General features: G+C 38.8%; 1 protein-coding gene across 1 annotated transcript; it reads left to right on the top strand.

Moving 5' to 3' along the window:
- The first annotated feature begins 3,769 nt into the window (after positions 1 to 3,769).
- LOC111344518 (GFP-like fluorescent chromoprotein amFP486) lies at positions 3,770 to 7,501 on the top strand. Its single transcript, XM_088737078.1, has 5 exons — positions 3,770 to 3,910; positions 5,175 to 5,272; positions 5,787 to 6,002; positions 6,737 to 6,946; positions 7,346 to 7,501. The coding sequence occupies exons 1-5, from the start codon at positions 3,893 to 3,895 to the stop codon at positions 7,473 to 7,475; spliced, it is 672 nt and encodes a 223-aa protein (XP_088593204.1). The 5' UTR covers positions 3,770 to 3,892; the 3' UTR covers positions 7,476 to 7,501.
- Positions 7,502 to 12,458: the final 4,957 nt, after the last annotated feature.

Raw genomic sequence — 12,458 nt, 5'->3', positions numbered from 1 at the left:
CGTTCATTGCACAGCATACCTATTGTTCTCGCGACATTTACTTGCAATGGCGAAAATACTTTAGATCTGTAATATAAGCGGCAAAGCGTAAACGGGGAGGCTCTCAGTGGTCGAAGATAACGCGCGCTTTCCTCCGAAGGGAATACTGCCTTACCCCATTAACTTGTCTCGGCGGAGCAAAGCAACAAAGGCCTCGTAACTTATTGTTTCATCTATTGTTTCAGATATCACACTTAAAATACGAAGGCGCGCTATATAACGAAGTCTTCCCTGGGAAGACCTCGGCTCATTTGTCACTCACCGTTCACGTGTGCGGGTCAAATTTAAATGCTGGTAGACGAAAAAAAGGAGCTAATGAGATATCTATTGTTTACTTCCACCAGCATAGTGACAATGAGGTAACGTTCGAACCACCTACTTCGATCTCAAATTTACCACCACCAATAAAGACAGTTTCCATTGAAGAAAGGAAATACAAATCTAAAAAGTTCTTGTATTGTGATGAAAACATAAAACAATTGTGAGGAATGCGCCCGCTCTTCACTGCTTTGGAGTAGCTGTAGCTCAAGCTTACTTGACTCTAAGAGTTCTACATCACACGACGGTTGATTGAAAAATGGTCCAGTGGGACCAAAGACTCCTGAGACTCCTTTTATAGCGCGCCTTCGTGTTTAAATTGCGCGTATTTCATATGGGCTGCATTTATATTAACGATTGGCATGTTAATTAAAATTGCACACTATTAAATGCTGAGAGAAAAGCATGAAAGGCGCAGTCTTCATTTGTATAAGGTTTTTGCGTCCTAATTTTTTTGGAAAAAGCAAGAAAGCACAGTATGCCTCTGACACGCAATCCTCCCATCTATTAGTAGCCAGCAGTCACAGAGCCTTTGATCGACGAAACGGGTCACTTAGGTCGCTATCCGCACTAGCGATAAAAATTGTTAATTTAGACAAATTTTCTGTCATCACCAATACTTTACAAGTACGGATAATTTGTCGAGACTTGACAAATTTTGGCCGAAGCGGACAAATTTTCAAATGCACCGCCGACAAATTTTCAAACGCACCGCCGACAAAATTTGTCCCAGATAAAACCTTGGCAAAATCAAGAAAGTAAACAAAAAACCTAATAAACTTGTTGATCATTTGTCCTAAACGCCACCACCAGTGTGGTAATTGAACTGGGTTTAGTTTACAAAAAGATCGCAGTAATTGTCTTTCGTTGCGAAACTCGCGGATTTTACAACTTCAAACAACTTAAGATGAATCCTGGTAATTGGAGTTTTAATCCACAGGTAAGTAAACGCGGCAAGTCTTATGAGCAGGTCAGGCGCTGGATGCAGCTGGTCAAGATACAGCCGTGGAGCCGGATTTTCTAGTCGCCACTTTATCAATCCAACAATGAAGCAGTAGAGGTGGCACAAGATCCAGAAGTGCCCACTCAAAGCAAAGGAAGCTAAATTGGACAAATTACAGTGAAATATAGTATCGGTGTTATTTTTGGCTGTTACCCGAATTTGACAGATTTAACAGCTTCGACATTTTTGATGCAGATGCAACAGAGGAGACCGTGAAAAATTTGTCAAGACAAAATTTTTCCTTTGATTTTGCCAGGACAATTCTAGTTATGTCTGCTAATGCGGATAGGCTCTAAGCAACAAAATGCATAGGCTATAATTGAACAGTCTCAAATTCAACGGCAAGGAATCGAATGATTTAATGAATTTTACCGAACAGAGATTCTAAAGCTGCAGTTTGGAGCGTAAGCCCTTCGTCATTCACCCTGACGTTGAATACGCCATCTTTAGAATTACTTGCATTAAGGCCAGGCCAAAATTCAGTTAACCTTTAGCCGTAAAAGCCATCACCTCACTCAGACCCACTTGCCTTTAATCGGGCTTTGAGACGCCAACCTTCCATTTATTAGAGGTCACTGAGGGTGACAACACTGAGCAAGTAAATTGAAACTTCATATTTCTGTTGCGCAGAGAAGATTTCAGCTGCCGTCGTCACCTTTGGAGTAACCTCAAATTATTTTCTTCGGATTATAAACTAGACTCGGGGACAAAGTTAACAGGAGATAGTCTACACAAGAACTTTGAATGAATTTAAATCCATCAGTAGACAGGCATATTATTCCTAGAAACAAAACCATTTCTGCATCAATAATACAGTGATTGAGTTCACATCATTTGATGAGTTACTTCAAAAATTGAATCTTTTTCTTTTATGTACCAATAACGGTAATATACGTGGAAATGAGGTTTCTTTCGTGATCAACCAAAAAGGATAAATAATTTACTAAAATTATGGGGAAGGATACTAATGCTTAGGCGTTAGCTCTGGTACCAGAGTTTTAATTGATTCAAAAGTAGTCAAAGCGGTCGGTCATTTCATTAAAGTAATCACGTGAAAGGATAAATATTTTTTAAGACTAACAAGATTACTCGAGCCCATACGGCGAGTGCAATCTATGGTCTTCGAAAAACACCGGCAACTGCTTAATTACAGAAAATTGCACGAGAAAAACATGTAATTAATTAATATCCATAAAAAGAAAATCACGAGACAGCTTAAGCACAAGGAGCACGCATGAATGACGTCCAAATTAAAATGATTTATTAAAACCATACAAAAGTCATCACGCCTTTAAAGAAAAAAAAAAAACCGGTTTCTCAATGTTTTGAAAGTTCTCGAGGCTGCAAAAAACGGCCATACAGTTCAAGCGTTTGAATCTGATGTTTTTTTTTTTTTTTTAATAAAACATTTAGAATTTTATCACTGAGTTTCTTGTTCTATCGGATAATTTCTTTTTACTCATCTTGCACTTGTTGCACTTTGTTTGGGTTCTTTCCACGGCCAACCAAACGAAGCTCTTTCACTTTCCCATCCAACACCTGGCCAGACTAACGTTTCTTTCCTGTATATTGCAACAGCTATAGCCATTGTTTTCTAAGTATGACTGGCGACGTTATTGTTACTGAGGCTTTGTAGATCCTAATAGCAACTCTAAGAGGATCCAAACTTTGCGCCATTCAAAGAACCTATTTGTGAGCGCTCTTATTTATCAACCAAATCAGATTGCTGATTTCTTTTTTGTAAATTCTTACACTAAGATACTCTTTTTTTCCTTTAGATTTTGTTATTTTTGGATCATATTTCCTGAAAAACTGCGTATCTCTTGGCCAGTCAGAATCGAGAAATTGTTTCAAGCATATCATATCTTCATTGATAAGTTTCAATATCCATTGCTCAAAAAAAAAAGCAGTCGAGTTCAAAACTTTCCGATAACATAAAGTTCACGATGATAATGGTACAAGTTGCCACGGTCTGTCTGTCACCTTTGAAGAAGCCGATTTTTGATTAGTTTTTGGTTGTTAACTTTGCTTATAGCAAAGAATTGATTGGTCAAATAGTACATTACGTAAACGGCAAGTTAATTAAAAGGAGAAATGACTCTTCCATAAGCGAGACTTCGTTCAACGAGAAAGGTTACTAACCAACAAATTGCATAGGTTATAAACACTCTCATATCCAACAACAAGAAATCGAAAGAAGTCAAATTTAAAAAAAAGTCGGGGAAGGGTCGAAGTATGCACCAGAAAAGTCACTGTATTTTTATCTTCCACGATTATATAAACATTCATCTTAATTAAGAATGACTACGGGAAATAATTTTTCGCGTTAAGCATGATCATGAACCAATTGTTAAATTTCACATGATAGTTCACGTGGGATCATCATCATCAATGAGTGTTTGTTCTATTTAGCTTTAACATCAATCCACCCTAACACTGCAGTCAGTTCAGCTTAGTCGGCGACGGAGTGAACTACAACAGATTATCTCAACTCGTAATCAAGTTTTGAAAATCAAGCCATTTATCCTCAACATGTCTTATTCAAAGCAAGTAAGTGAGTTCTAGTAATTAATTAAGAAAAGACAGTTGCAATTGAATCGACCTTGCTAACAAGGAATAACATAAAACCGTCCTAACGCAAACTGCTATACCACACCCAAAACATGCTCTGCAAACGTTCTGACCTGACACTAGCATCAAGTAAGGTAATGATCATGGCAGATGAGCTGCAATTTCAGCAATTACTGAAAAGAGGCTTTGAAAAATTGAGGCTTCGACAGGGTTCAAACCTGCGCCTGTACGATTCTAGTTGGACGCTGCTACTAACTAACTAGGAGTCCACACGCTGGAGGAATCTGAGCTCAATTTTTAATGAAATGAATTTCATTGACCTGCGCATGAAAATCAAGCAAATCAACGATCTTTGCAGGCGACTTGCAATTCTCCTGGGTCTTCTAGCCTTTTCTCAAGTAGGATTCACATTTGTAAAAAGTACAAACTTAATCTTTGCTACTGGTCATTAATTATCGCCTGAGGGGAGGATGGGGGGGGGGGGGGGATGTTTGAAGGAGTTTGGTTCTTTCGCGATAAAATTGACCTGACCCCCATGAGGGCCTGAAATATTTTTATGATCTCCCCTCCCCCCCACACTTACTCCCGTCAATACCAGTTAATTGACAGTAAATTTTGTAAAGTCCCTTAATATTTTGTTCACGACTACTGATTCATGCTTGGTTCCCCTTCAAAACTATGTGGTTCCCCCCTGTAATAGATAAAAACGTATCCCTTAGACGTCGACAAAAATTCTGAACTTATCGCTTTAATTTGAAAATTTGAAAGGTTATTGATACAGATGTATGCCCCACAAACCAGAGACAGAAACACGCCACACCTAGAGCTATTGATCCTATTGTTTACCTTTATTAATTTAAAACGAACCTTTCAGTCATGGTTAGTTTAATTCATTCTGCATGTCTTCAAGCTCTCAACGAAGCTTGAAACTAAATTCAGTCCAGTGCTTTTCTCTGATGCGATGAAATATTACAGTTCAAGGAATTTTTTTCAAAAGAAAATCAAAGAGTTAGACAATCAAATGTACAGCAAACAGGCGCAAATGGTGCGAGGAGCACTGTGTTGATTTGATATGGCTTGAGATGTATCAAATAAAAAAAGCAATAATGAATATCGCATTCTTTGAGATAGTGTGTATGAAGTGAATACAAGTAATCCGCTGGAAAACCAACTTAGGTCTCTGAATTATTGATTTCAGTAATAAATAGTCATTTCTTTGCTTTCTTAATCTTTACTTATTCAGGGCATTACAAAAGACATGACTATGAAATATAAAATGGAGGGCTGTGTCAATGGACACCCCTTTACGATCACAGGAGTTGGAAACGGAAACCCTTACGAGTAAGTGTCTCTTAAAAGACAGACTATAAATTGTTTTATTATCATGTATTACAATTTATTGTTGAACACAGAGTTGATTAAGATCATATTGCAGTCGTTAATATGGGCCTGACGATGTATCAGTGAAGTTTGGAAATTATGACTTTTGAAAAAGCAAAGTGAGTAATATTAAAGATTCCAAAGAAGATTTTCAGTCAAACTATGAGCTTGCTTTTTTTATTTTTCAAATTACCTATGTTCCAAAGCATCGTCTTCGTCATCTTTCTCCACAATCAGGCGAGGTGTAAAAGTTACAGCAAATTATCTAGTAAAAGCTCAGTCACAGCTTGATTCAAGTACGTACGATATTGTAATCTTTTCCAACTTAACATCCAAGGTTATGCAGTATTTGACTAAAGCTTGAATTATCATGAGCATGAAAATTTTGGTCCACCCTAAGTTTCGTACATTTCCAGTCGGATAAATGATTCGTTTCTGAAAATAATTTCCCACACTGTTTATCATCGTATTTTAGAGGGAAACAGAATGCCAATTTTGAGGTCCAAGGGGGACCCCTTCCATTCTCCTTTGACATACTGTCGTCAGCATTTATGTATGGAAACAGATGCTTCACTAAGTATCCTGCCAACATACCTGACTATTTCAAGCAAGCCTTTCCAGCTGGAATGTCATACGAAAGGACATTCACATTTGAGGATGGTGCAGTGGCTACAGCCAGTGGTGAAATTAGGTATAGAAATAGTTTTAAAAGTAACCGTCAAGGTCATTTTTTTACACGGAGACCATGTGTTGTCCACCGTTAGGAAGGGAAATCACACAAAAAGCATAGTGGTCGTAGAATATGCAGGCTACTGCAGTTTTAAAGGTGTCTAAGCCTTATAACCTAATGGCAAAACAGAACAAATTCAGATGATACTTGTGTGTAAAGGGGCTAAAAATTGGAAAACGTCGTAGCGGAGATGACTGTAGTAATAGTAATCGTAATCAAAGTTTAATGTCTTTACGTGGGGCATGGTTACCTATTTTTCCCGAGACAGAGGCTTATGTATGAAATGCAGGACAACAACCCACCCATCCCACCCCAAGGGAGGACATCCATCACACAGTGATCTCGTGCTGGGAAATTAACGTCTCCTACACCTAACCCTGCAAGAGACGGGACCTCCATTTATTCATCCCTATCCGAGAAGACTAGAATATCTAAACCATTTCTTGATGTTATAGAAAGGCTGCATATTCTTCTCAATTATTTTAAGACCTTGAGTGTTGGTCCGGCCGGGGCTCGAACCCTCGACCTCCCGCACATCAGTCCAGTGCTCTATCCATTGAGCTAACCGGGAGGCTTAAGACTAGACATTGAAGCATCATTCTTCAAGGCATATACATTGCAGCATAAGGATTCGACGTAGAAAACAAGAAACAAGATTTACTTAACTATTTTTTTAACTGATTTCTCAATTTCAGTCTCGAAGGCAAATGCTTCCACCACAAATCCATGTTTCACGGCGTAAACTTTCCTGCTGACGGACCTATAATGAAAAAGGAGACAACTGGCTGGGACCCATCCTTCGAAAAAATGACTGTCTCTGAAGGGCTGTTGAAAGGTGATGTGACTATGTTCCTTGTGCTCAAAGGAGGTGGTTACCACAAATGCCAGTTTCACACTACTTACAAGTAAGACTTTTCTTTCTGGATGAGCTTGTCAGTTGTGAAATGCCCTTTTGAATTTTTGACTCTCCTATTTTGCATTTTCAAAATTGAAGCCGAAGCTGAAGACATCACAGGGATAAAGACAGCCTCAAAAGAACGGCTCCATACCAAACTTTCTCAAAACTAATCCCCTGTAAAGCTTAAACCCTTTTTTTCGTACCCTTTCTTCACGCAAAAATGCCAATGTTTATCAAAGTCAAAATTCGCACGTTCATGAAAGCAGAAATGCGCTTTTTATGTTCACGTATCTGTGCCATTGGGATTCCGTCCTTTTTTTCCCCTTTTTTACGTTTTTGTTTTGTTTTATTTTGTTTTTTCTTATAGCTGCTTTTTTTCTTCTTCTCTTTTATTTGTTTTGCACAGAACAAAGCAGCCGATCACACTGCCCCCAAATCACGTTGTAGAACATTACATTGTCAGGACCGGTGATGGCGACAAAGTCAACCTGGTAGAAATTGCTGAGGCTCACGTTAACCCTTTGAAGGTTACATAGCTCCTCGCAAGATGGAAGCATTTTCATCACTTACAATCAATGTCCTGAATTCATTGTAATACGAATCAGGTCAATTGAAGAATAAAAAAAGCATTGATATAATCAACTGCATATTGTCATCCTCTCATTTCGTGCAGCCATAAATGCTCCCTGAGACTTACAACTGGGAGTACATGCACACGCAATTCATTCGCGTGTGCATGTACATTAATGCATGACTGCCAACACACAGTTAGACACCCACAATAACTGTCACCCTCCCTATCGGGTCATGTTTTAAGCGAATCTCTCGGTCAGCGCCGGAAACTGAATGAACTGCCAACCAGAAGAGTGAAGACTGTAATTCATTTATCGCTGAATGAAAGCAATGACACGGAGAAGTTGAGAAGAAATTCTAAATAAAACTAACGAGAAACAGCGGTATGCTAGATGAATCCACAAACTATCAAGTGCTACTGAAGAATACTTCAATTTGAACGGAGGAAACGCGTTCATTGGATAGAATACTTATTGTTCTCGCGACATTTACTTGCAATGGCGAAAATATTTTAGATCTGTAATATAAGCGGCAAAGCGTAAACAGGGAGGATCCCATTGGACGAAGATAAGGTGCGCTTTCCTCCGAAGTGATTACTGCATTACCCCATTGTCAAGGCGGAGCAAAGCAACAAAGGCTTCGTAATTTATTGTTTCAGATATCACAATTAAAGTGCGCGTATTTCAAGCTGCCTATTTCAAGCGTTGTATTTCTAAAAGTCAATTACGTTTTATTCTTACCAAAAGCTATAACACTTTCATCTCTCGCTACACTGACTTAATCAACATACAGGGATTTCGCTTCATATCTAGCCTACGACAATGACAGCGGGTGTTTGTATTATTTCTCGCTCAGGGTTCGATTGTCTCATCGAAAAATTAACTATGTCAGAAATGAAGAAATGCATTAAGTCTTTGAATCGCTCTAACGCAAGTTTTTCCGAATCGACGAAAGGAAAAAAGAAACCAACGAAGTAGAGCATAGAAACAAATGCCCCATTTTAGGATTACAGTTCCTTAGAGCTTTATCCCTGGACTGTAACTGATCATCAGCATACTTTACTTGATGCTTAAACACTTGTTCACAAGCCGAACATTATTGAGCGGTATTTATTCCCGAGTCGGTATCCAAGTTGTGATATACTTATTTGTAACAGCTCAAACAATGTCATGCGACTTTTAGTCAACGAATTTCTTCGGTGGAAATATCGAAATTTCTTGAACTTGCAAAGAATGAGCGAAATTTGAACTTTATTTTTATTTAGACACGGTAAATCTATCAGATAAAATGATAATATTATTACAATCTATTATTACAGTTACAATCTATTTTAATCTATATAAACATGATCTAAAATTTAAAAGTGAAATAGAAAAAAAATAAAGAAATTCTGCTTTACATAGATGCCGTGTGTGTTTTGTCGATTCAGACGAAGAAATTGCGACAACCATTTCGGAAGGATTGAAGTGATTTTGCTTGCCGCAATTCAGGGGACAAGCTATTCCAGATAACCGCACCGTTATAGCTAAAGCTATTTCATCTATAGTAGAACTCAAACCTTCGTCCAACGTCCTACAACGAACAAACTGTTTTGTAGAATTCTGAAATTAAACGAATGAAAGTAGCATCGATAAACTAATTGTTAACTGCAAGTTCCTCCCGTTTTAAATTTGAGAAGGATTATTGGATTACAAAGGGTTTTGTAGGCTGCATGTCAATCTACTACAAAAACGCATTCGGTACGAAACCAGTTTTTTTTATTATTATTATTTGAGAGAGAGAAAGAGGAGAGAATTAATACGTTACATATTGGCTAAAGGTCGTGACCGAAATCTCTGCTTACAAATGCTGACCAGCCGGTAAAAAACAAATTTATGAACGTTTGCAAAAAATATAATTATGAAAGTTTGCAACGAAGCTAAGGATGTACTAATTTGGATGTATCAACAAAGTTGAAATGGTAAATTGGCCACCGTAATGATTACAAAAGCTGACGTTTCGAGCGTTAGCCCTTCGTCGGAGCGAATAGAGGAATTGTGGGTTTTGTGTGCTTTTAAAGGCAGAAAATGGAGCTACGTTATTGGTGGGTGCATGGCAACGAGAAAAACATGAATAAATTAGTGGAAAGCGTTCATTGATCCCTGTGGGATCAATGAACGCTTTTCATTTCGTAGTCGACTCTACGTTGGTTTCAGATAAAATATGATAAAGACATTTTTAGTTCATAAACGTTTTCTTTACTGTACTAAAGCAGGGTGAAATCTGTTAAGCGGACTTGCATCCGCTGAATGCCCATTCATCTGAATAGAAAATCTGGATAGGTGTCTCAGTAAAACGGCTCTATTACTGCCTCTTTATTAATAATATTAATTAGTAATGTTAATAGTCATAAGAGGCATAAACGTGTGGAGTTGTTGAAGCACATTAATCAAAATTCTCTGAGTGATCAAAGAAGAACATTGCACTGTCTTAATATAGCAATAGGCGCGCCATTTTCTATTGGCGTAGCAACCCGCCAGGGATGTTGGGAGAACACGACAAAATTTGTACATCACGAGTTGGAGGCGAGTGATTTACAAGAGGGTCTTAATGGGTTTAGCCGTTAGACGTGAAATTAACCAATTTTAACCGTTAGTCGCAACGAAAAGAAACCAATCTTTAGCCGTAAAAAGGCTAAAATTTTAATCTTTAGCCTTAAAAGAGACCCTCCTACATGTACAAGCGTTTCAGGTATGGCTGTAAGCGGAAATAGACTGTGATCAATTGTCACCCATAAGTTACAGAACATACTTTAGGTTTACCAAAAGCCCTAGAAAAAAGAAAAAACCGAGTTCCTTTTTCACTGCTATTAACGCTAGTCCCAGCCTAGCACCCAAATTCACGGCAAACAAAATTAAACTGTAGTGACTGGGTCACAGATATGATAATATATAGATTTAGCCAAGCCTCAGTAGCGGAGCTCGCATTTCTCAAGGGGCACCACGCCTTGCCCAGGCCAGGACTAGAACCCGGATCGTCCGACTCGGAGCCCTGTGCACTGACCACTGGACTACTGGACAAAGCCGTGGCGTTGGCGTGCCCGCGGTACAGTTGAATGCGCATGCTAAAAGTAGCACCTTGTACGGATGCCCGTACGGTCATGAGTCCAATTTTTTCGGCTTGATGGGTTACTACTATCATTTTGTATAATTATGGGGCTACGCTCTGCGAGCTCTGCTAATAAACAATAACAGATTTATCGTGAATGCTTCATTCAATAGTTGTTCCAAAATGATACTTTAGTGTCTGATCAGGTATCTCATCGTCAATCGAGTGTGTTTTCTTTCAAAAACGCGCGCAATTTCCCAGCCAACTAACTTGAATAGGTTGAGGTACCTTTAACGGAAAGAAGGAAGCTAAATTTGAAAGCTCGCCGGGCTCATTACACAGACTCGTGAAATGCACAAGAGAACTGCTCAAAACAATAATTGACAATGCTTCTTTCTATTAGAAATAAATAGTAACATATCTAAATAGAAGCTGAATGGTTTTGAAGATAAAAACAATGTTACTTGGGATCGTTTTTCGAACCAATCAGATTACAAGATTTTTAATGAATATTGCCCACTCACGCTTTGTCATCAAAATAACATAGTGGCTGTCGATGAACGCTCCTGAGAACAAAGGAGACTATTCGAAATTAGGGAGGAAACGTAAATGACACGATGAAGCAAGAAGAGACAAACTTTGGCAAAGAGGACTATAACTGAAATAGAGAGAAACGTACCCGGAGTATTGAAAACTAGCTAGCCTGAAGAGCAGCCGTAATTTTTGCGGAAAAGTGCTCACTGTTGTCTTGCTATCTTTGTTTTTTACGGCAGTAAAATGCCAGGGAGAGAAAAAAATTTATAATCAAGTGTGTGAATGACGGTCAAAAGAAGGAGTAGGGAGGGATTCCCGCCCCTTCCCCGAACCGTCCACTCGAGCTCCAAATAAAACATGGCCGGTCGAATAAACAATCGCGAGCTATTCGCTCTAATAAGACGTCTGTGCTTAGTAATTTCTTCCGCCTGCACAATCGTCAAGCTTCCATTACTGAGAACTCGTAAGAACCCACCAATTAGCGAGCTAACACAAGGTATCATCATGGTTAGTCTTTGGACAGCGCTGCTTGAACTTACTGCGGAAACTATCGGTCTTAACACAAATACAATAAGGCCTTTTTGTGATAAACCAACAAGGTTGATCTTAACGATTAAGAAAAATGATATAGTTCGTGTGTCCTTTTACAGAACGCCATGCAGTGAAAGCGCCTAGTTCTTCAAGAGAAGAATTCATCATGTAGCTGCCCTAAAGCGCCAATTTCAGATAAAGTCAAATCTATATAATTCATATATATAATTGTAAGTATATACAAACGCCCGAAAAAAAAAAAAAATGGGGGGAAAGGCCCGCACTTAAATATGCGGTTCTCAGACCTTATCGATTAAAACATTTACAAAGTTCCTCTGTCTCGTTACTCAACATCATTTAGTGAAATAAAGCATCAACAATATATCGCTCACACAAAATCAGATGGCAATTTGCGTTTGATTCTCAAAAGTGAATGAACGAACACTTTGCTTTTGCAAAAAAAAGGAGTCTTCACATTTTGAACAATAAGGGACGCTAGGATTTAAAGAGAAGAAAAATACGCAGACACCTAGTTGTGTTGATAATCAGTACTGGTCGGTCTAAGCCACACCCCCCCCCCCCCCCCCTCCACCCTCGGCCGAAAAATTCAATACAAAAGCCCAAAAACTAATCCTTACCAAACCCTGCCAAGCAGCTCGAAGGGGTTCTCTATATTTAGCCGTCACCACTACAATAGACCGCTCCAGAAAGTTGACAGGTGTTGCCACAGTTAGCTAGATAAGCATGCCGAGTCATAACATGTTTGAGCCTACAATGAGATAAGTTGTTAAACA

This window comes from Stylophora pistillata, chromosome 1 (assembly GCF_964205215.1).
Source record: "Stylophora pistillata chromosome 1, jaStyPist1.2, whole genome shotgun sequence".
Lineage (NCBI taxonomy): Eukaryota > Metazoa > Cnidaria > Anthozoa > Scleractinia > Pocilloporidae > Stylophora > Stylophora pistillata.
The sequence above is the reverse complement of the archived record's forward strand: the minus strand, read 5'-3'. Positions and strand labels throughout refer to the sequence as shown.

Excerpts from the sequence above, each read along its gene's own strand:
- LOC111344518 (XM_088737078.1), top strand. Across the intron at positions 5,273-5,786 it reads GGAAACGGAAACCCTTACGA|AGGGAAACAGAATGCCAATT; the intron begins GTAAGTGTCTCT and ends ATCGTATTTTAG. Across the intron at positions 6,947-7,345 it reads CAGTTTCACACTACTTACAA|AACAAAGCAGCCGATCACAC; the intron begins GTAAGACTTTTC and ends TGTTTTGCACAG.